The sequence below is a fragment of the Chanos chanos genome, chromosome 3 (genome assembly GCF_902362185.1).
Source record: "Chanos chanos chromosome 3, fChaCha1.1, whole genome shotgun sequence".
Classification (NCBI taxonomy): Eukaryota; Metazoa; Chordata; class Actinopteri; order Gonorynchiformes; family Chanidae; genus Chanos; species Chanos chanos.
Window position 1 is genome coordinate 41,635,423 of NC_044497.1, and position 24,823 is coordinate 41,660,245.

Below are 24,823 nucleotides of genomic sequence, written 5' to 3' on the forward strand. Positions count from 1 at the left end.
GTGTGTGTGTGTGTGTGTGTGTGTGTGTGTGTGTGTGTATGCGTGTGTGTGATGATGCATGAGACCTTCCCCAAAGGGCACAGTTCTTCAGCCTTAGGCTCTACCATTTGTTCTTTTCCTGCACCTTTGAAATATGTCCCTGAGGCCAAGTCTATCCAAATCAATGAGCTACATATACTGAATCCTTTCAGCGGGATGGTGCCATATTTTCCCGTTGGCTCACTGTCTCTTACTACTCGTCCGCTTGCTGGCCCACTGCATGAGCTTGCTTTAATTAGACAGGCTCATTATTGCTCAGTGCTGAGGCTAGAGTCTGGTCACGCAGTAAACACATGTCTAATGCTATAATGAATACTCCTACTTGTTATCCTGTCTCTCTTGCCCTCCTCTTGCTATTGGGGATCAATGTGTTTTACTGGCCATGTTCCCCACTAGCCAGTCTCAAACCTGCAGGGCCAGAGGAGTGTCTGTACATGGCAAATAAAGTATTAATGAACCGACAAAACCTCCTGCTAGCTCATTTTCAGTCTCTAAACCTCCTCCCAATCTTTCATATGCTATTGCTGTGCTTGAGTAGTCAGAGTTCGGACTTATCTGAGGTGTGACTTTTCAGGAAATTCCGTATGGCCTAATATGTGGAATCCTTACAGTATTGCTTATGTAATGTCCTTTAAGCCCCGCCAACACTAAAAGTGTAGGAGCTAAGATCCTGGTTGGAGCATCTCTCCCAGTTCTAAAGTCTTTGTGAATGATGCAAAAGGTGTCCAGAGTTCTCTAGGTGGCTGCTGGTAATTGTAGTCCCCCAGATATTGTATGTCACCTACCACATGATGGACAGCAGAATGCAGGCCAAAAGCAGGTGGGACGACCAGAGCAGAGTGGAGCAACCTCCAGCAGCCACACCCACTCTGGGCTTGGCTGAAGGTGGGGCAGGGGATGGGGTGATATCTGTAAAAGAGAGAAGAACGTTCATATTATATCAAAATTAAAATTAAAATTTAAAAAAAAAAAGATTTTAAGTTGCAGACTGGAAAACTGGAGGTTGTTGTTCCGCTGCAGTGAATGCGACCAAACTCAGTATGAGGTCTGAATAGGTGTTTTTATTTCATCATTCATATTTGATGAGGTATGGAGACAATAAGTGAAAACAATAAGACTAACACTGAATGTACTCATGCATTCATTAGTTTTAATACAGAGTTTTTTGCATGTTCTTCAGGTACTCATCTCCATGCTCACAAACAAAAGAATCTGCCATCCACTGAAAATATGGACACCATAATATTTTCTACATGACTGCACATCTGGTCTGAGTCATGAGGAATATGGAGAAGGCAAAAAAGAGAGCAATGTGAGGGAAAAAAAAGTCAACTCTTACCTAATAATACAAGAAAATGAACGCATTCAAGACTAACATGCATTACATGATTGTACGCTAAAAAATGCATTTCATGGTGATCTGCTTAACTTGATGGTGTGCAGCTGCAGAACTGATGAATCACTGCAGGTGCATGTAAGAATTAGTTATTTTCTCAATTAATTATGCCTGCTCAGTGTACTATTGCTGCCTAGTGTGGTGATGTGTGAAATGACTTGAGCGAGATGTTTCCTCTAATCGAATGGAAAAGTTTGCCTTGCATCGAAATACAAGGTCCCATATTAAATATGCAGGACTAATATCACAAAGGAAGTGAGTGATCGAGAGAGCAAGGGGAAAAAAAAAACACAGCACAATTGGTTTTACTGACTAGAGGAGAGAATGTTTTAATGCAGACTTCACAAAGTTGTTGTGGTTGAGAGCTAGCAATTCTGCTGACTTTTTGATTTTGCCTTCTAAGTATAGCTTGAATTAAAGACGCCGAGAGAGGCTGTGCTTGGTGTGGGAGAAATCCAATACTGTCTACTGGATCAAAATGGGACAGGCCAGCAGTCACCAGATATTACTTCTAATAACAGTCATCAACTTGTCAATGCTATTTATAAAACAAAGTATACAGCAGCGTCACTGACACTGTCAAGTCTTGTAGGTTTCTCTGATCTACCAAGGAAGGACAAATACATAAATACTTCAGATGCTACTGAAAAATAATGAGAAAGGTAAGAAACAAAATACAAACAGCACTCAAAGTTGGGCGTCATGATTCAGTGGGTTCAGATTTCTCCTCTTCAAACCGAAGGGGACAGAACTTCTACCAGTTTCCACCACTAAAGTGTACTGATTCTGAGCACCAGCAGAGGGCAGTGTTAGTTAGAGAAGCCGAGCAACAAGTAATTATTAGTTGCTGAGTGAGAGGGTATCATTCAGAATTGCTGTTACGGAATGGGGCAGATAAAAGAGTTTGCATATGTCATGCATACCTGTTAGAACCTCTACCTCGGTGGTGGAGGTGATGGGTTTAGGCTCCTCCGTCCAGGGGGTGGCGTGAACAGCCACGCTCCAGTCACTCCAGGTGCCAATCTCCATGTCCTTGGCAGCCAGCTGGATGATGTATTCCTTCCCGACATAGGCGTCCGTGATGGTGTGTGAGGTGCTGTCTGACAGCTCCACCTGCAAATCAGCCACAGCAGAATCAATTGTCAATATGGGTTTGGAGAGACACAGGAGAGATATGATACGTACCTTTCTTACTTAGTTGTGATTTTGCGATCTCTGAATTATATATCTGTTTATGATAATGGTGAATTTACAGTACTGGTGATATATATCATCTTCATGTATAGCTTGACGTGTGTTATGAGACTAAATCCACTAAAGGGAGACTGGCTGTCTGAATGAATGAATGAATGAATGAATGAATGAATGAAGGAAACAAGGAAAGAAAGAAGGATGAAAAGAAAGCGGGAACAAAGGAAAGAAAGAAAAAATATATAACACAAGAAACGAATGGGTGATGAAACAAATTAATGTACGTAGCCATGGATTCAGATAAATAAACCCTTGGGTCACATTAATGAGGCTTATCAATCCTCACTGTTGACAACAATTTAAGGTTTTATACTCAAAAACCAACCAGTTCCTCTTTTAACAATCATTTATGTAATAAAAAACGACCTTAAAAGGGTCAGAATGTTCTCAGACAGCCTGCTTTCCCTTGAGGGACGTCATATAACTGCAGGATCTTAGCAGACACCCTCACACCTGAAGGCCACGTGTGAGCTCTTGAGTGCCTCTGGGTAATGAGGTTGGGGGTCACCTCATTGCTCAGAGGGGCTTGAAAGAGCCAGGAAGTCCCGTGCTGGTCTCGAGTGCTGGGGTAGGGAGGGGAAATTTAGTTAATGCACTGTAGCTGAGGCATGGGGAAGAAGAGTGATGGAAGAGATAGCCAAGAGTCCATGACTCATCCTGGTTATCCATCACCACCCTGTCCCACACACTGCAGCCCTTATCCACCATAGCTCCCCAGCACTCACAGATGGAGAGAACTGTGTCTTTTTTTTTTTTTTGCGCTGCTGAAATCTTTTGCTTACTTGCTCTCTCTCTCTCTCTCTCTGTTCTGCCTTTCTCCTCAGCCTTTCTCAATCAGTATAGCCAGAACCTCTTTCTGACTCTCTCAATACCGTTCAAACACAAACCGCCATCACAGAAAGTCAGTGGAAGCATCTAAGCCCACAAAGAAAGATGCAGGCACAGTTGATAAAGGGCAAAGCAAAGAATCTCAGGAGATCACTGCAAGCTACTCTCTTTTAGCTCTTTTCCTATTTTCAAATCTGTTCTACAAACAAACATGGAACTGCAAAGGAGAGGGAGAGAGAGAGAGATAGAGAGAGGAGAGAGAGAGAGAGAAAGAAAGAGAGAGAAAGAAAGAGAGAGAAAGAGGTGTTTTTGAGAGATGGTTATAACTGTAAGTTAATCAAATTCAAAAAGGCTTTATGAGCATGGCAAGATATGTGATTTTTGTTATAAAAAAAAGACACTGAGATAAAAGGTGCAAAACCCAAGTAGAATACAGAATACATTAACTCATAGACGTAACAGAGTAGGAAAAAACTGGACCTGTTTGTAGGTAATGCTAAGTTTAAAATTTAATCCTCAGATCATAATCATCACAGAGAAAAGGAGCTGTTCCCTTGCGTTTGCTTTTTCACCTACATAATTTAACTTTCATCTCCATTGTGTTGGATGGCATATGAAAGCCATGTATTCGTTTACTTGGAAAATAAATATGTCTGGAAATGTCTGGGGCAATGCAAAAGGAAATGCATATCATCTTCTATTTCAGCAAGCCTGTAGTGAGGACACACACTTCTGTGTTTCTTGTCATGGAGAAAATCCACATATTTGCGGTAACCTGTTTCAGTCATTAGGCTGTGTCCCCGATGTGGCACTTTGTTTTCCTAGGTACTCCTTCACCGCGTATTTTCTTCAGGGTTCTACTGCAGTCTTGGTAGAGTTTTAGTGGATTATTTTGAACCCGTTTAAAACGAAAACTGTTTGAAAATGTTATTTTGTGAATTTTAAAAAGCGTTTACCTAAAGATGATCCCGATGACCTTTCTCTAGGGTCTGTATGTTGGTTTATAATTTTTCAAACATGTTTCAGTCTGTAAAATCCAATATTAAAAATCCAATAACACAAGATCTTAAAATCTTACAAATCCAATAACACCACATCACAAATTTCACTCCTGGATACTGAATTTTAATGAGTAATAATCAATTAGCTTTTGCTGTATGTTGTTACATGTGGGTTGACTGTTGTTATACATGGGTTGACTATAGATTTTTCTTTGAATAGCAAAATAGGCCCTGATCTTTTTTTTTTCTTTGTTAGGAATTCATGGTGTACTTATCCTCAAGTCTATATCCTTAAATAATATAAATCTTTCTGAGTAAAGTTTTGTTGTCACAAGTTTGATTTTCTTTAAATTTATTGTCAGAGCTCAGGTTTCGTAAAATTACTCTCTTGTCAAGCACAGAAGGTATTTCGGTTAACACTGATATTTTCATATTGAAATAATACACATCTCCTCTACAGCAACTAAAGCAAACAATTGCATACTCTGATGTGAGGTTAGATAGCGCAGAGACCAACTCTCGGTTGTATATGAGTGTACAGAGAATGTCGACAAACAAACCGCAGATGGCGTTTAGTCTCCCTCACATTTACATTTTAATTGAACTTTTTCTTTCATAATTGGAATAAAGAACTGTTTATTTCCCAAGTGCTTCTTTAAAAACTAGCCAAACAATAGGCCAATGCATTTCATTCTGGATTACAGTATGTTCACGACACTCTCCCAATGGGCAAACTTAGACGTACCTGCACTTGCCTCAGTGCTGTTTCATTGTTACTGTAGCACAAGTCCTGCCCTGCTAAAACAATAACCCTCCAGTTAAAATAGATAGACAAAGTGCCAGCAATGCTCCCATTTTCTGGTGTGCTTGTTTTGTGATCCTGCTGACATTTAAACCCCTTTATTCATGGGGCGTCTGTAAAATTATAAGCAGCCAACGAGCTCTGCCAGAGGATCCTGGCGCTCAGGCAGTGGCCAATTGAGACAAGGTTAACACAACCCAAACGTTCAGCGAGACTCTAATTCCCCATCCCAGACGGATGTTTCTCTTCCGTAGTCCCTTCCCCCATCTTTCCCGCAAACCATCTCCCAATTACCGCATCCTCCTGAATGAGGCTGTGCCAGGGTTGCCAATGGTAGCCACAGAGTATTTAACTGAATCGCTGCTACACTGAGACGCACGCATTCACACAAAAACAAACAGACTAAAGCACAAACACAAACATTGTTCGAGCGGACACCAGACACCATAATGCTACCAATACAAGTGAGGGTTGGAAGATGGCGGTAAGCTCCACCCAAGGGTCAAGGCCAGTGGAGTTCAGGACAACATAGCAAGGACTGTGGGAAGGCTGAAGGGACTGGAGAGAGTTCAAGATCTGATGGGGGAATATTTTGATAGAGGTTTTCAGACAGAAAAACAGGAGGGTAGTACAGTACCATCTGCTACAAAGACATGCCTTTTCTTGTGGAGTGAGGCCACCAGCTAAGCAAAGGCCTAGGATGTAGTTAGCTCAGAGTAAATCTAGCCCCTGTTCATTTCTTTCAAAGTCCTGAAACCATACAGCCCTGAGGTTCGTTACACATCCAGCTGAGAAATCTTGTGTAGATATCATCTAATGGGGACATTTATCAGACTATGGACACAATTTCTTTGCAGTTAATGAAGGTCTTGGTGGAATAGTGTGTTATGAGTCACATTTTGAATCCATACAGTGCCAAGGAATCCTGATTAAGCAATGCTGTGTGGATAAAATCTGATCTGGGTTCAGAGAGAGAGAGAGAGAGAGAGAGAGAGAGAGAGCGAGCGAGAGAGAGAGAGAGAGAGAGAAAGAGAGAGAGAGAGAGAGAGAGAGAGAGAGGACGTCCATCTGTTTCCTTAGACACATAGTGCTATTTATACAGCCTATATCATTATGTACCATGTGCATTCTGCCCCTCACAGATGACCACACCTTGCCCCTCCGAGACATCTAACACTGCTACAGGTTTGGCCAAATATGGGAATTGCCCCATAAATAAGATAAGATGGACCTTGAAAACCGACATGACATCTGTATAGAATTACCTGATATCAATGTAGAATTATATACTCTTCAGGACACGACCATTAAATCATATTCTTTTACAAGGAATTCAGAATCAGAACTGACACAACAAATAATCCCTATATGGAAAAAAGAGGAGCACTGCTCATAGCATCAGAACTAAAAGTCTTGAGTCATTGCATCTGAGGGCATTTGAAACATCTAAATGGGGAGCTGCAGATAGGAGTTGACTGGTGCAAAAAGCCACTGAGGGGTGATTATTCCAGCCCTGCTGTGATATCTCAAAATTCTGCCTTTCCACCCTTGCTTGTGTCCTTCCACATCTGTGCCCACAGTTGGTGGGGGAAGTTGGAGCCGCCAGCACTGACTAGCGCAAATATGCGTGCCAGCGTGTGAGTGCGATGTACTTGTGGCTTCCTGTGTCACTTGTGTGGTGAAATACCACAAAAACATGTCACCGGGCGCAGAATTAAAGATCATATCTGTAAAACTCACTATGTATTCTTGTCTCTTACAAAGTGCCTGTGTAAGACCATTGAGTCTATCTGTGTGCACTTGCTTGTTACACATTTATTTTCTTACTCTATTACGTTTTGATACGATGGTTCATGCTGAACTGCTGAATTCTTTCAATGAAAAAAAATGAACCCATGAAAGCACATTTGATGCGATTTATTTATTTGACTAGTGACTTGTTTCTCAAGAAATTACTCAGCTGTTTTCCTTTTTTTTTTTTATTTTTGCAACTGAACTGCTGCAGCTGAACTGATTTCATTTGCATCTGTGAGGACGCTTGATTTAATGCTATGCCTGATGCACTCTGTCAATGAGCCCATTGCGGTCTATGCTAAAAGCACAGACTAATCGCTCCCTCTCTCAGCTCTGAAGTATGAGGCCCACTGACCCACTGTTCCTCTAACCCTGTCCCAACGAGGAGAGCATTTCATTATTCAACCCTTTAATTCCACTCTTTATCTTCAAAGACAGACTCCCCACTTTGAGAGGAAATGTTCTTCTTAATCGGAACTCTGGAGCACTACATTTATAGGCCTAATTTCATTAGGGGTATGTAATAACAAGCCCTTTATTTTAACATTTAGCTCTCCAACATCATTGCAGTGCCCCCCCCCCCCCCCCCCCGTCTCCATAGCTACGATCCTGTGAACTGTTTACGTTCAACGATCATGGATCATTGACAACAAATCTAAACAGACTGCTTGCTGTTGTCACGGCCCTCTTTTCATAAAGGCTAACGTTACTGAACAGGCAAATAAACAAAAAAACAACAACAACAAAAAAAAAATCCAGAGAAACAGATTTATAGTCCCATATTTTTCTGAATGTGCATTAACCTGGATTGCTTGGAATGATGATTTGGAACGCATACAAAATGGCATAAATTGTTTACTAGTAAGAACACAACCAGATGCGTTTCACTCATGATAAGGGGCTGTAGAGGAAGAGGCAAACAAATGAGTCACACCAGTGCATAAAATAAATCCTTCACCGTGGACAAAAATAAGTTACAATGTAAATATCAGCCATTGAGGATGTTACCCTTCCATTCCAGTGGCCATCATCAAAAACATTCAGAGAATTTTGTATATGCCCATTCACCTCAACCAGCTTCAACAGAGCTTGTTTCCTGCCAAATGTTTTGCACCGAGACAAACAAATAAACAAAAACGGCACTCAATAGAGTGAAACAAAATGCTCACTGACAAAAACTACAGAAATGGGAAGAGACTGAGCTTGTTTCAGCGATACAATGTGTCACCGACTGTGTCTGCGCCCAGACACACAGTCTAAAGCAACTGAACCCAGACAAAGAAACAAATCTTCCCCTCATTCAGAGCCACTGGCTCCTGCTCTCCTGAACTATTCTTCTTCTGCATCAGATTAAGGAATGTGCAAGTTGTCTTAGTAGCATTTCCATAAATAATTCATACTCTCCTTATAAAAAGGAGAGAGCTAAAGATGATTTCATCATTTAATGCCTATTTACTGCCATCATGCTCGCTTTAGTAACCAAGGCCAGCTTTCATGCATTAATTCTGCAAGATCTTCATTACAAGCCAAACGAATGTCACTTTATTTGAATTAGAATGAATGTGCTAGGGCTAATTTGAGTGTTAGTGGTAGATTGTACTTGGCTGGCATTTATCACTCAGTAATAGCTTTAATTTGCCAGTGCTGGGCATAAGTACATATTTCAGACACTTGTTGTTGAGGCTCTGGGTCTGAATGCACATGCCATTCAGTTACCTCAGGGCTTGAGCATCATTATTAGGATACACTAAATCATTCTTTCTCAGAGCTGAACATGAGAAAAAAATCTATTGATTGCAAGCACTGTCCTTTGTTTTCAAGTGCCCTTCAGCATTGAAAGCTACGCAAGAGGGTTTTTCTGTGTGTGTGTTTGAGTGTGTGTGTGTGTGTGTGTGTGTGTGCATCGACAATATCATTGGCTCCATTATAAATTCATGCAGTTTCTGGTAGGTGTGAGAGAGGGCCTCAAAAGCAAACAGCTCTCAGATCAGCCTGGTGTTGGGCATTATCTGTAAAGCTGTATTTTAATGTGCCTATCTGAGACGGCTGTTGGGAAAGAGCTTAGCTGTATAGTGGAAAAAGGGGAAGTGGAGAGGAAAAGGGAGATTTGTACATTCTTGAGAGATTACATAAGGGATGGGACGATGACCCCCTTCTCCCCAGCGCTATCCCATCCAATTTAACTATAACACCCTGTCCTGACTTCAGGCTTTTGGTATGTAAATCACATCTTTGAGAGAACCAAATTCTTTTATTCAACCCTTTTTGGGCTTCTTGCTTGATGTTGTGTATCCAGGGCCAATTCAGTATCAGTACCCTGGCAAAGCAGGACATCTCACTGGTCTACCCAATGGATGTTCAGACAAATACTAAAACACAGACACACACACACACACCATATATATACTTATGCTCATATCATAAAATACCTAAGATGAGCATATATGGACAAAGAAACTGAAACAGCTTAACAAATCCCCGAAACTAAACGGCAAGAAACAACCTCTGATCTCTTTTCTTTTACTCTGAAATGATTCGGCCACGCTAGCTATGCATGCCACTGTTTAATTGGCTCCATAGCCCAGTGTGAGCTCCCAAAAAGAAAAATCAGAGCTCTGACTTCCAGTATAAGTAGATGAGGCTCCATAAACCCCCCTTTTATTCCATCCCTCCACCTCCCCATTGCCTCTGTAAATGTAAATATGATTGGCGGCCAAAGAGAAGAGCGTGTCTGTTGTCGTGGAAAGAAAAAGCAATTATGTGCCACTTCCTTCATTCACGTCCGACTTTCTACTGATGGGATGAAAGAAGTTGGGCAAACAGGACCTGCCAGTCAAGTTAATGAGACCAATTCCATCCTGCTAGACCCCCTTTGATGCCGACCATGTCAGAGCAGCAATTAATATCAAAGGCAGTGGAAACACCTTACCAATTATCACACAGACACAATTGCTGGTAGCACTGGGAACACTCTTTATTTATTTATTTTTTTTGAGTTTGTAAATGATTTCTGTGCAGCGTAGAGAACGCTCTTCTTGCTGAGTAAGTTATATCTAATGAGACCTGTCTCGATATTGTACCAAAAGTAAACAAGGGAAGCGAGCCAGACAGCAGACTCACTGACTGACAGAGAAATACTGTGGGACGGCACGGCATCCACATCCAGAGTATACACAAGCAGACACTCACAAATATGTGTAAACATGCACGCATGCAAACATACCGCATGCAGTTATTTCAAAAGAGCTGTTGCAGATTCACCGCTGCAAATGCTCTTTGACAGAAGTACAGCACGCCAAGCTCTCAGGGACAGGTAGACACGTATCAGAAGGCAGCAGAGTGCTTGAGGGCTCCGACTTTGCGGCATATGACTACACAAATCCTTTATCTACAGACATCTCAAGGATGCCACTGGTGATCCGAGGATCAATAAGGGGAGTAGCAACGGAGCCACAATGCATTTTTCACACTTAGACAGACAGGACTTACTGATCCCGTACGAAAATCACCCTTAATCCGCAGTCATGGCTTCGTGATAACGCCTTTACTGTTTGTATGAAAGAAGGACATTTTATATATGCCTTAAAGGATCTGTACGAGAAATGTAAACTGACACGGTTAAACCTCACTTCTGCACTGTAAAGTAGCGCTGATTTAAGATTCTCTTCAGAAGTAATCCATGTGTCCAGGGATGGGGTTTCACTCAGAGGTAATATTGGTTTTATTTGCGTTTTATGGGCTGAACTGCTGATGATACAGGCTGTATTGGTCTTCTTGTGTAACAAATAACGAAAGCAAAATAGTGCACTGTTAAAAAAACAAAGAAGCATTCCAGCTTAAAATTTTAAGAAGAATCACAGCCTTAGAGAAATCTTGACCACAAGTTCTGTAAACTTAAAAAAGGCTATAAAGCATCACCTCAAATGTTAGAGCATCATGTGTGTTTTACACTGTAGTAATTATTTGTTCATATTAATTGTTTAATAATTCAGCCCCTCTAGAATTATTGTCCAACAAGTAAATGAACTGTTTACATATAAAGGTGGCTGAAATCCATAGCAGAAAGATCAGAACTGACATACCCTGTAGTCTCTACAATGACAGAATTCAGTCATAGAATCTGCTCTGATGTTGGCTCAGTGAGATACTGTGGGACTTTGTGAAGCAAAACAGGCATTCTGTCATTCTACCTGCTCACAAGCAAATCATTTTCACTCAGTTATTGTGATTTCATGATTTGGATCCTAACATGATTTTCTGACGATACAAATGAATCTAAATTCTGGTTTGCCGCAAACTAAACTGACACATGTTTACTGGTCACATTCCGTGGTTGAAAGACTATTTTTGGATTGATGTTAATTATGTGAAATCCTAGCACTCACTCTAGAACCCTCCGGGACACAAAGGTACATACAAGGCACTCAGCAGACCTTGTACAAAAAAATAAAAAGAAAACAAACAAACAGCGGAAAAAAAAAAAAACACCAACCCGAGAGAGAAATTGAAAAAAGGCATTAGCAAGAGAGAGAGACAGACAGACAAATAAAAAGCTATGGTGAATGAGTCTGGGTGAAACTGATTTAGGTGTATGAAGGTCTGGTCAGACTCAGATAGAGAGGCAACATTTTCAAGTTTATTTAATTCATATCAAATTACTGAAATGCAGACAAGATTTCGGCAGGCCTGGTGTGTACTGAATATGCTGAGCACATTAAACCCCATGCTAAGCCGTAACAAAGCCATTTTAATGAGATGGAGTTATCCATGTACAACCGTGACAATCCTCACTATCACACAGTGAACCTGTAAGTTAAGCAACAGAGAATGACATGTTTGCTTCACGCCATTTTGGGTATCCTCTGATGACTACGGAATAAAGTGATTATTGTTAAAATAACTGAGAAAGCGTGAGAAGAGGCTCTGTGATAAAACACATCTGACACTCTGTGCTGAGTGTGGACCAGAGAGTGAAGAGAGGGAATGAAAGACTAAGAAGCAGAGAGAAAGAGACAAAAAAAAAATTGCCCGTATTTTCACTGGGCAAGCCAAGACTGAGGTTTGCTCTGCACAAAATAATGGATCCTGTTGAGTTTACTAGGGGTACATATGTGCTGTGTGTGTGTGTGTGTGTGTGTGTGTGTGTGTATGTGGGTGTGTGTGCACGTGTGTATGCGTGTGTGTGTGTGCGTGCATGTGTGTGTGTGTGTGTGTGAGTGTGTGGATTTCAGGCAGGCATTAAGATAACGTGATAACTTGAAATGGAAAACTACACAACGTACTGATCATGTGTCTGTGAAGTTCTGACAATGATTTAACTGCACAGCTTTAGTGAGTCCAGTGAGCTAATTGTCTGTGCTTGTTTGCGTGTCTGTAGCATGTATGTGCGTGTGTGTGTGTGCGTGCGCGCGCGCGCCCGTACGTTGTGTCTGAGAGACAGACGGAGTGAGGCAGAGAGGTTTGGATACAGAAGTGAATAAATGCTCTGTTTGTTTGAATTATTGTCTTTGGTTATGAGACAGATTAGGGGGGGTTGGGAGGAGAACTAAACTCTCATAAGCTTGATGTCAGTGCAGACAGCTGAATAACCCTTTTCCCTCTCATTTCCTTTGCCATGCTAATGGCACTGCAATGCCGGGGACTATTGATTAATCTAAGTGCTGGTCGGAGGATGAGAGTGACTTTTGGCAGATGCACAAAAGCCCATTAAACACGGGGAGGTGGAGGGAGCAGAGGGGAGTGCAGGGGATGTCAGGGAAAGAAAAAAGAAAGAGAGCAAATGAATGAAAGAAATCAAGAAGAAACAAACGACTGAAAGCCAGAAGGTCCATGTGGATTCAAGAGATGAGATTTCTGACAGTCTCTCTCTGTCCCCCTCTCTCTGGCTGTGTGTGTGTGTGTGTGTGTGTGTGTGTGTGCACGCACGTGTGTGTGTGTGAAAAACAGAGAGAAATGCAGAGAGCCTTGGTGACCCTGGCTGAGTTCCAGCATATGAGAAAAACAGCGCTGGCTTTTCTAAACGGGGCCAGTATTCCTATTACGGCCCTGCCACTGGCTCTTCAGAGAACCGCTCGCCCCAATTAACCCAGATGCACGGGACTGTGGCAGGGCACTACTCTGCCATTTCCACATCTGATAAGAGATCAAACAGCTCACAAGTCTCACTGTTACAGCAATTTTATGTCCATTCCTGCCCTGTATAACGAGACAGCCAATTTATTGAAAGAAAGAAAGAAAGAAAGAAAGAAAGAAAGACAGAAAGAAAGAGAGAAAGAAAGAAAGAAAGAAAGAAAGAAAGAAAGAAAGAAAGAAAGATAGAAAAAAAGGTAGGAAGGAAGAGAAGAGAAAAAATAATAAAGGTTGGGTTGGCATGAGATTAAAGAGAGATGAAGCCAGGTCATTGTTTCAGAGTCCATGCTGCTCTACAATGTGATATAATGCTCAGTAAAAGCAAGCCAGGCTTACAATGTGGGCTCTGCATTCTGATGAGATCAATAAATAATACCATGGAACGCAGTCCATGGCTCAGAGGAGCGGTCACAGGAAGCGGTCCATGTGTGCATCCCACCTGCTGTTTCCTGAGCAAACAACACCAGCCAAATGTCTGTGTGACTGAGCATAGGGTATGAGACTTGCATGTCCCCATCTTCCGTCTTACACACGTGTTACTTTTCTCTCTCTCTCTCTCTTTTTCTCTCTCTCTCAAACACACACACACACACGCGTGCCTTGGAAATAAGACTGGACAGAGACAGGGGCACAATTCCCAGTCTGCTGGTAGTGGCTAGGTGAGTATGACTCAGTGACAGAACCAGCATTTCTATAAAGGGAGGCTGACAGAGGAATGTGGTCAGAACTATGACCTCATTAAGTGACATCATAGTTTCACGGCTGATGCTGCATCTAAAATATCTGTGTCACATATTCAATAAATCAGTAATTGTTCATGTGAGCTACCACTATATTGCCCCAACTCAGAAAAAAAACTGCCTCTAATTTCTCAAGGCTGTTCCAGCATTTCTTATTTCATAGACTACTACTTCTCATATGCACCATAGTCTTAATATAGCCTATATTAAATTTGTATTCAAAGATTTACGATGCTCATAAATAATGTAATTAGTTGAGTAACTCTCTGTGAAACTTGAAAAACCTAAAAAAAAAAAAAAAGAATCCAGAAGTTATAATTATAAAAAATGGAGATGATGGATAACTATTCAGAAATATCATAATGAATTTACTCTTCTGTTCATGCTATGGTTGGTTTAATTAAAGAAAATATTAAATTTAAAACCAGCGGAAAGCCAGGGGCAAGGTCGGGTAGGGACACGCCAGGATTCAAAGGAATCTTTCGTCCTAGCATTTGCTACCAGTCATTTCTACACCTATTATAGTTGCATTAAAGATGTTGCAGTGTCCATGGCTTGTATCACTATGTACACATCTGTCCATTCTCCAAACAAGGGTCTCAGATCACCTGATGGTGGATCACACTGATGGATTCAGAAAGCAGAGGAGGGGTTCTTTAAGGAGAGATTTGTTCCACTCGTTCCAGCCTCAGTCTCCACAACATGGGCCCTCTGGCTAACAGCTAGATTGTTTCTCATTTGGTTGAGTGGCACCGCTGCAGCTTGTTAAAGTCGCACTTTAAATACATCAGTTTTGGGAATGAAAGGAGCGAAGAAAAATGACCTGCCACACCCCCTCCTTTCTCTCAATCCTCATCCAGCAGCCTGATATTTTTATTGGACAAAAAGCTTGAGTGCAAAACACATGAAGCTATTTCACAGCCATCTTGAGCCTTTTTTCCTCTCCATTACTTTCCAGTCATTTTCTTTAGCTTACTCATTTAGGGGAAGTTATGCTTGGTCATGGGTTTCAGAACGTTTTACTGCACGTTCTAGGGTTCACTGCCAAATGTAACCCTAATTTTCATTAATACCTCGTCATGAATAACCATTGATTCAAGAAGAATTGCCCATCTTCGCTGTAACTACTTCTATGTCCTTTTTCATGCTACTACAACGGCAAAGCCCTGTAAAATGTCAGAGCACGTCAGAACTCTCTTTCACTGGATAGATCATAATTATGGCTGTGAGAGACTCACAAACTCAAAGTCAAGAGCTGAAATGTCAGCAAAGTTTTACAACTGTCAGAGTTTTTCACTCGAGTCACAGAGGTGAAAAATCATTTCCCCTCCTCAGGGTAATGAGCAAGTATTAACATGAAAGATGAGACACGTGTATTGTGATTTGACCACAGAGGTTCAGAGCTGATTGATCTGAATGTGATTTTTAGTGTTCAGAGACCACTAGTTCACCTTTCCCCTGACTACAGCTGCTCTCCCATCTCTCTTGTTTTGTGTCAATTCATGTATATCTCAAGTGGAAACTTAGAGAGGAACGCTCTGAAAAATCATATAGATTGAAATCTTACAGCCGTTGTGGTTGAATCATCAAGTTTACACAAATTCATCAAATCACCCCAAAACAGAAAAAGTTCCACACTGACTAAGCCACTCCGTCACTGACCCCTCTCTAAAGCACTCATTCTTATTTTATCAAAACATATTCAACATTTGAAAACTCCATTAATGAATTAATGAATTAATTCCAAGTTATTTACCTGGTTTAAGGTTCAGAAGAAACACTTCAGCTGAAGAATGAGGGAGTATACTCACATAATTATCTGTGATAATGTTACTGTCATGTACAGTCGGCCCTCCTTATCCGCGGGTTCCGCACCGGCGGATTCAACCAACTGCGGGTCGAAAATATTTAGGGGGGGGAAAAAAAATCCAGGAGGTTCCAAAAAGCAAAACTTGAATTTGCCGAGCACTATGCTGAACCAGCGCAAATGAAGTGATGTGTAGGCATACCCTGCTGTAGCCTCCCGCAATTTCACTGATCCTCCGCCTCTCTCCAGCACTCCGTGGTTGATCATTGTTCGCCTCACTTCTCGGTAGTTCGCTTCTTGTGTTTTAAAAAATTTGTATTTTCCTTGTTGATAATTGCATTTTCTACATGTACTTGTATTTTAAATATTCTGTTTTACTCTATGTATTTCTCTTTCAGCTCATTAAACAAAAGCAATCTGTAAGTGCTGAAAGAGAGAAAACATTGTCGCTGACGTGTACTATGTAATAGGCTTACGATGGTTGTGTCGGTACTGAACATGTAGACTTCTTTTTTCATTGTTTTTCCTTATACTGTACTAAACAATACAGTATAACACCTATTTACATAGTTTTTACATTGTATTAGGTATCATAAGTAATACAGAGATCATTTAAAGTACATGGGAGGATGTGTGTAGGTTATATGCAAACACTATTTTATATGAGGGATTGAGCAGCCGCAGATTTTGGTATCCATGGGAGATCCTGGAACCAATCCCCTGCGGATATAGAGGGCTGACCGTGGTAAAAAAAAATGGTGTAGGATCTCTATAGATGGAAAATGGAGATGGACTACTCTGACGAAATTTCCAATCCACCTGTAAAGTAGATGTATGGGTATGAATAGCACCGCGGTGGTGCACAGTACGCTAACCACACAGTCCCATGATCACTGGCGGTTGTGCTTAGTATATATTTGCCTTCAAATTTGCCAAACAGCAGTGAGAGTCTGTGCTATTCACCACAGTGATGTTTGTTCCAGCTGCAGACACAGAAATCTGCCACCCCCCCCCCCCATTCTTCATCCGAATGGATGACTTCCCGCAACGCGCTGCTGCCCGCACACTTTCATCTGAACCCGGCCCCTCACAGCGCTACAGCGAGAGAGCAGAACACATGTGAGACCCAGCTGACATCCAGACCCTGGTCAGACTGATGCCAACCCACCAACTCATATGGACTAATCTTTAACATGACCTGCTACCATAACATTGTTGATTCTGTAACTGCATTAGGTATCAGTTTCTTAAAAGAGTGGAGCTGTGTGAGAGCACAAATCTCGGTCAGAAGTGACTTGAAGATATTAACATTGGAGGTATTCTATCAGGTGAAGCAAGGTAGGTAAAGTATTTAAATCAACGAGTTTGGTATGCAGTGTCACTTGCTGTTTTTGGACTGTTCTTACTTTACTAGTGCAAATGAATTCTTCACATTAATATTAATTCTAATCCTGAGAAGCCACTTGGAGTTTTAGAAAATGATTGCCTTTCCTTTAAAATTGCACATCCTTGAGCAAAACACAAGCCTCAAATCATAATCAGTAAGACTTAATTTTCATACAAATGTCTGTCTGGCAGTTGAGGGTAAGATATTAAATAAGTAAGCAACCTATTAAAAGTAAAGGAAAAAAATCAGAAAGAAGAGAAAAGTTAGTAGGTGTAATTTCTGAGAAAGCCTATATGGGGTTTGTGCTGCATCCTGACATCATCCACAGCTGATCCACTAACATGACCACAATGACTCGCCTTTCCAGGTGCCCAAATACTCCTACCTATGGTGACCTCAGAACTGAACAGAAATTCATCTCCCTTCATTTTGGCATGTATGAAATGTTAATGATATGATAATAAATATTGTATAAGAGAGGTTTCAGTTAGAGAGACCCTAGGGAACCACAGCGATCCATAGACAGCTCTCAAGGTGTGAACTCCTCAAGAATATTTGAGCTAACTGGCTTTTTAAGTGGCCAGTGATTTGAGGTTGCAAGCCCAAGATGAGAGGCTGCTTCTGACCAAATCATTGTTGTGCAGCATTGCATATTGTCCCTCTAAAATCAATGTCTGACACTTTGTATTTTTCATGGTTTTCCTCACTGAATAAGAACATGGATGTTTCAGTCTGCGTAAAGAAGAGTGGGTCTCTGGCTGTTATTTAAAAAATGAGACCCATAAGATCAATACAACAGTGTACCAGACTTCCCTGTAACCAAGTGACTGCATTTTATCCTTTTAGACTAAGGTTGACCAGAACTAACTCCTTGGTCAAGAAAAAAAAAAAGAATAATAGAAGAATGCCCTTTATGTCGAGAGTAAAGGCAGTGGAAAATCTGTTTCAGTTGCAGTTTTTGTAAAGGTGACTGATAAAATGAAGTGGAGTATTCAAACATATTACAAACACAGCGAGGAAGACAAAGACCCACTCACGTGTTGCCACTGATCTCGGATGAGCGGCCTGTAGCGCAAGAAATACTTGAGGGGGAAGTTCTCCACATCAGGCCATGTAGAGGGGCTGCTCCAGGTCACCTCCAGTCTCCGCACGTTGTTAGGAATGGGCTTGGCCACCACCTTCTCAGGAGGGTCAGGTTTCACTGCACAGGCAGAGAGACAAGGGGCAGGGTCAGACATGAGAGAGTACAGTATAATAGAGAGACAATGGATCTAAAGGGGAAATCAATATCGGGAACGACAGAAGACAAATGATATACGATAAAGCCAGATTGCTCATGGAACGGAACAAAGAGAAGGGATAGGATGTGAATGAAAACACTTGGCTGGTTGTCCCCCGTTTACACAGTCAGGATGTTCTTTTCGAGGACATAAATCTGTTTGACATAATCCATGTGTAATTATGGAATTCCGCACTTTGGTATTTATAATGGCAGAGATCTACAAAAGGGCAGAGCTCCTTTGGGCTGTCCCACAGTGATGGGGATCTAAAGCAGTGGTTCTCTAAGTGGCATGTGTCCAGGAGATCTGCCCAGGGAAAAAATCTTAAACTTGTAGTTTTCAACAGTGTTTAATGCCAGGACAGCAGTTCAAATGTATTTATTTGCCTGGAACCTCTCTGAGTTGACTGAGCACTTGCCCTTCAGCCCTCAAAGAGGTGCATTAAATACAATTTCTGACACTTCATTTTTCTCATGCTCTGACAGCTTTGCCTGTGCGAAAAAATGACATTAAAGTCAAACACAACACACTGAAAATGTCATTGAAATGTACATTATTGTTTTATTCAGTGCTCCTGATAAAGGTATACTTTGCCAGCACATTTTAAATCGTGTTGAAGTTATGTTAATTAATTTTCAGTCTGAAAAAATTATGTCCATTTTGACTGTAAAGGTGAAAAAAAACCCAACAATGATAAATAAATCATTGCTTTTCACAAAGGTGAAAAAAACAATGATAATTAAATAATATGAGGTGTTTTTTTAATGTCACATGAAATGCATTTCCATGGTTTTGGAAGTACACTGATCATTTTGAAGCGTGAAGCAGGCTAAACGTTTGCATTAAGGGAGAGGACACGTTCATTCACAGACCACCATGCCCAGTCAGTATTAATGTTTGTTGCAGAGCACTGCAAAGATGAGCCTGTAATATGACTGTAAATCAGAGTGTAAATCAGAGTGGTAAACAGATGTGCAAGTAACCAGGCAAGTAACCAAGACACTGATGTATGCTTTTCATGTCACTATTGCCTATTTCCATATTTTTTAAAGTGGTTGGTAGTAAGAAAGTAGGATTTATGACAAAGGGAGAACGATACAGCTGCTGCTATATAAGGGGCCAGTACATCCAAAACCTTTGAGGAATGATCTAGAGAAAGTGCATCAGAGGGCTCTCTCTCTCTCTCTCTCTCCCTGGTGTAGGCAGGATTGAGTATGTTTGCTCTGCGGTTTAGCTGTGGACATACTCCATTCTACTCCTGCACAAAGACTTGGCTGGGCTGGTGGGGGTGAGTCACCTCCACCCATCTCCGCTTCTGCATCTTCACTATTCATAGAGGACCTACGGCATGACGAGATTTATATGTCACGCCCTGACCTGACCACAGTGGAATACTTTCAACAGCGCTGTGGTTGAAAGTGTGGCTGTTAACAAAATATATGGGTGAATGAATGAATGAATGAATTGAACAAAATGGGAGCACATTAAGAATTAAGATTTAAAAAAAACTGACACTACCAATGTCACTACTGAAGTTTGCTTTTTCTTTTAAATTTTTTTACTTTCCTTGTATTAACATTTGTTGAAAGCCTGGAGCAATCAAAGTTTTCCTTGCACTGTTTCCCTAAACACTATCTTGTGACATTCAAAGAAAATAGGGCATTGTCAACTGTCAACTTTTCTTTGAAATGAAGACAGGGTTTCTTTTTTTTTTTTTTTTTGAATCAAATCAAATTTTGCTCCAGTGCCTGGTGGAAAAAAGGGTAGTCCCTTTCCACATAAATCAACTTAATCACTGGGAGGGAAATATTTTTGCAGTTAATCCAGCAATCCAGACAACATTAGCATTTTTATAACTATCAAACATGCATGTAGCCATGCATGTAAACACTTCATTTAGTTGCCCTAAGCCACACGCTGCTGTCTTTCTACCTTACTGCATGTCTCTCCCACACAGAGCAGATATTCCCCTGAACAACAGAGCTGGGACTGGCACTGTTTTCAACGAGTGGGCAGAAAGGCGGTTCTGTGATAAGCAGGCATGGCTGTGGTTCCCAGATGCCAGTGAGTCTAACAACTGAACCCATATGATAGAGGCACATAGCCTCCCTCACCCCCAATAAATGATTAGGGGACTATATTCAGAAATTCAGCCAGAAATGCCAAACCTGACTTCTGAACTGTAAATAATATTCACAGCTCACTCATATATACCACATTGGAGTTTTCAAACAGTGAGCTGGAGCTGTTTTCATATTTAGAGTTGATGCAATAATGTTTGTATTTACCTCAGTTGAAGCATTCATCATTGACAAGCAGAGATGGCTTCAAGGATTCTATGATTGTTTGTTTCTATGATATGCAATCTCTAAAGGCAAAATCATTGAAAGGTGTGATCTACATAACACGAGCATTCAGACAAACTTATCTTAGGATTAAAACACTATAAACAAATATAAATCAGTAACATATTCATAACATATTTATTGGCTTGACGGTCTGTGAAGCAGTAGGTGCCATTATTAAATACAGGCTATAACATCACCAAAAAAGTCTTACAAAGGGAGAGAAAGACTGTGTGTTCACAAAATCTTATAAATATGCCATTTGCAATATGGAAAAGCGTCTGAGCACCTACCTATGGAAAACTCCTCAAAGGTGATTGTGTTGGACTTTCTGCCCAAGGCATTCACTGCCGTCACATTGACCCGGTAAGGGAAGCTGGAGAAGAGCTCAGGGAACTTGACATGACACCTGTTCTTATGGACTTCATCTCTCCTCACCTCCAAAGACCTCTGGTTGTGTCTGAGCAAAGAATGTACGGAAATAAACAAATTAAAGGAAAAAAAAAAATTTGAACGTGTGCCTTCAACTTCCTACTCTTCATGGCAACAAACTAAAATGTCTCTTAATTCTTGAAATGATACGCTGTTATTTTTTGTAATATAACAGTAAGCAAACAGTGTGTCATAGCCCTCTGTGTGTAAAATGTCTAGCCAACAAAGATGTTCTCACAAAAACAAAGGTGTCCCACAACTAAAATTCTAGGAGGGGATAATACTTAATAAAACATAAAAAACATTACATTTTAATTAAGACATTAAATTTTTGCCTGAAGGAATGATTTGTCATGGTCTCAGAGACAGGAATAGTTACAAAGGTGCTGAGGTAGAGTGTGTTTGGGCCCTGACCTGGGAGTACCATCTGGACTACAGACAGGGTAGCCAAACATGCCTTTGTTGTTCCTATGACATGGGTTCCCTGTCCTCAAGCAAGATTATCAACAAAATGTTATCACCCCAAGTACTTCAACAGCCTGACCTACATAATGCATTTTCTCTGACCTTAGGGAAAACCAGCTAAGCACAGCCAAACACCTCTATCACTGGTTTCATTATTTCAGAGCAAATGTTTGGTCTAGCACACATTTAACATTTTTAATTTGAACAGATCTATAATAAGTCAAACCATGCACCATAGCAGTGCTAATGACGTATTAATCTCTTCTTAAACTGTTGATAATATGAGTTAATAAAGGTCATTGTTAACTAATTAAAACTATTTTCAAGCTACATATGGAGAATTACTGAAACCTTCTTAAATGTGAGTGTTTGTAGCTATTATTCAAATGTGACATATTGGCTGTAGAAGATTAATTAGAGACCACCAGCCATGAAATTGCCCAGTGACATTTGTGATCTCGTTGATTTTGAAACAGCTCCAAAAGGACTGCTTTCCGGTACACTGTGGATCTGTTCCACCCAACCCCTCCTAAGCGAGATCTTATTCTGAGGTTATAGTATCAGAGGCAGAGAGAGAGAGAGAGAGAGAAAGAGAGAGAGAGAGAGAGAGAGAGAGAGAGAGAGAGAGAGAGAGAGAAAGAAAAAAGTGAGAGAGAGAGAGAGAGACATGGTGCATGTCCTGTCCTGTTCTTTGAGGGTTAGACAGAGAGTCTACTTACAATACCCTAACTCCCAGCACTTCTGACTGCCAGACAGGCCTAATCAGCCTTCAGCAGACACTGCCTGACTCCTCAGATCACTGATTTCAGCCTTACAATGTCTCCAAACCTTCTCTCAAATGAGGGAGTGCATGCCAACTGACCGCAAGACAAAGAAAAGAATGAGAGAGAGAGAGAGAGAGAGAGAGAGACAGAGAGAGAGCGAGAGAGAAAACCTCTTACTGGACATTGACTTCGAAGTCCGTGGGAATATACGTGGAATGCTGGAGATGCCAGCTGCAGTAGAAGCCCTTCGGGTATGTGTTTGATCGACATGTCACCTGTGGTTCCCTCGGAGGCACTGGAAAGAAGAGAGAGAGAGGAGAGAAGAACAAGAGATGAAGGTCAGTGCCTAATGAACGCCACAGCACCACCTTACAAAACAGTCACCATGGCCTTTTAGCTGTCATGTCTCTTGTTGGTTCCACGGAAACCCGTGAGTCCCCCGGCCGCCCGGCTGTAAGGCAAGGATGGGAGGGAGGAAATGTAATAATGGCCCATTCCTCCTCCCAGATTAGAGCCCTTTCTTGCACGCCACTGGACCGTGCCTGTCACTGCCAAAATTGAAACTGATGACTTGGGCCTGTTGCCTGGGTGATGCATAACATTACCTTTTTCTCTGCTGCTCAGAAGAGGCTTAACCATGATGAGTGGCAACCGAGCAACCCACCCCTCACGCCTCCCTTTCCACGTTTCCTTTGCTCAAGGGTCCTGACAAACCAGCATCCTCGGAAACAAAGCCTCTTTTTTTTGGAGTTGGGTTGTCGGCCTTCCGCTATGAGCTTTGATTACACTAAACACTACATTAAGCTGCTGGCCCAGACACCTCTCTCTTTGCTTGATTGTGGGGTAACTGCTCTCTGAATTACTGAGAGACGATTTAAAAAGAACTAAAAATGGGAGGCAGGAAGGTACGACATTACGTCCAACCATGAATTCACAACACTTTTAAGATCAAGTCTGTAGGTCTTGTACTGACTGCTCATTACAACAGTTGCTCACTGTCAAGCAGTTTTGTCTTTGAAAACACACAGATTTCTTCATACTGATAGAATATGTTACTTATTCCTATGCTATAGGAAGTCTGTGGGTAATGGAATCAGACGAGTCAAGGCTCTCATTCTCATTTGGAAGTAAACCGAGTGAAAAATTGCATCCATTAAGGTAAAGTCATTAGAAGTTAAACAAAACAATTGTTACACACGACATTCATCTTTTATGTTAATGACTGTTTTAATTATTAAGCTATCTTTGCAGAGTTAAGAAAAATCTGTAACATCATTCATTCAAAAAACTCATATACTCATCATTATCACCAAAGCCTAAATCTGTTACAAGAGACACTTGCTCTACCATAAATAAACAAGGACAAGGTGAGCACAAAACTGTCAAATGACAGCTGTGACACATAATGACACTTCTGACAGTTTTCAAGCCTTGTCCTTCTGTTTAGTCTTTAAAAATCAATCCCTTAGTTCCCATTCATTAGTCACCAATGAATCATCAGATCCCCAACTGCACTGTTGCTTTAAACTGAGAGAACTGAGAAAATACTGTACTGAAGACACTGAATGACGTCACATCACCAGCTAAAGGTCGGTGTTCTGTCACTCTGCTCTTGTTCACTTTGAGTCCAGTCTCTATAGTGAGGCCTGGAGTAAGAGACACAATACATGACATGGAACCTCTGTGTGTGTGCTACGCGTTTGGGAGGTACAGAGAAAAACCCAAACAAGCAGGGTGAGAAGGAAAGCGAGAGAGGGAGAGACAGAATGAGAGAAAGCACATGTAAAGGGACGAGATGGTATAATGAGCATGGTGGGAAGGATTCAGGGTGTGAGATGTGCATGACCCAACATTCCTGCCAGAGGTTCTGGCTCACTAGGCTTTACAGCCTCTCCTTAGGGGGTGCATTCCTCCATCCAGTCCAGCCCATGGGAGGTCTTCCTCAACCAGAGCCAAACAGGCACACTGACAACTCACACATCCAGGCCTTCAAAAGCCCTGAAACACACACACACACACACACACACACACATTGCAGAACCCACCTGCCTGATCCCCCTCCATCCAGTCATCACATGGACATCTACTACAAAAGGAGCATCTCACTGAAACATTCTCAAAAGAAACAAAAACCCATAAAACAAAACAAGGCCACCTAATGACAAGAACTGGAGGTCTGGTAACTGGAGCTACTGTCTCCTCAATTTTTATTTTGAAATTGATTTAGGGCAGAGTGCTCTTGCAATGACAACAAAGAAACATGTCAGTCTTTTTTATTATTGTAGGATCTGGACGGTTTCACTGAAGCCTCATTTATGAAAGACACAGGAGACACTGGAGATACAAAGCGGTGGCATAATTTA

The 24,823-nt window shown here is 41.3% G+C and overlaps 1 protein-coding gene across 1 annotated transcript in view; it reads right to left on the reverse strand.

Moving 5' to 3' along the window:
* Positions 1 to 820: 820 nt before the first annotated feature.
* The window catches only part of cntfr (ciliary neurotrophic factor receptor), a 71,250-nt gene continuing 47,247 nt past the window's right edge, over positions 821 to 24,823 (reverse strand). The window contains exons 3-7 of the mRNA XM_030767864.1: positions 22,638 to 22,755; positions 21,093 to 21,259; positions 18,212 to 18,375; positions 2,359 to 2,548; positions 821 to 948 (exon numbers count right to left, since the gene is read on the reverse strand). Coding sequence (XP_030623724.1) covers positions 821 to 948; positions 2,359 to 2,548; positions 18,212 to 18,375; positions 21,093 to 21,259; positions 22,638 to 22,755 — 767 coding nt within the window. The remainder of the gene's footprint in view (positions 949 to 2,358; positions 2,549 to 18,211; positions 18,376 to 21,092; positions 21,260 to 22,637; positions 22,756 to 24,823) is intronic.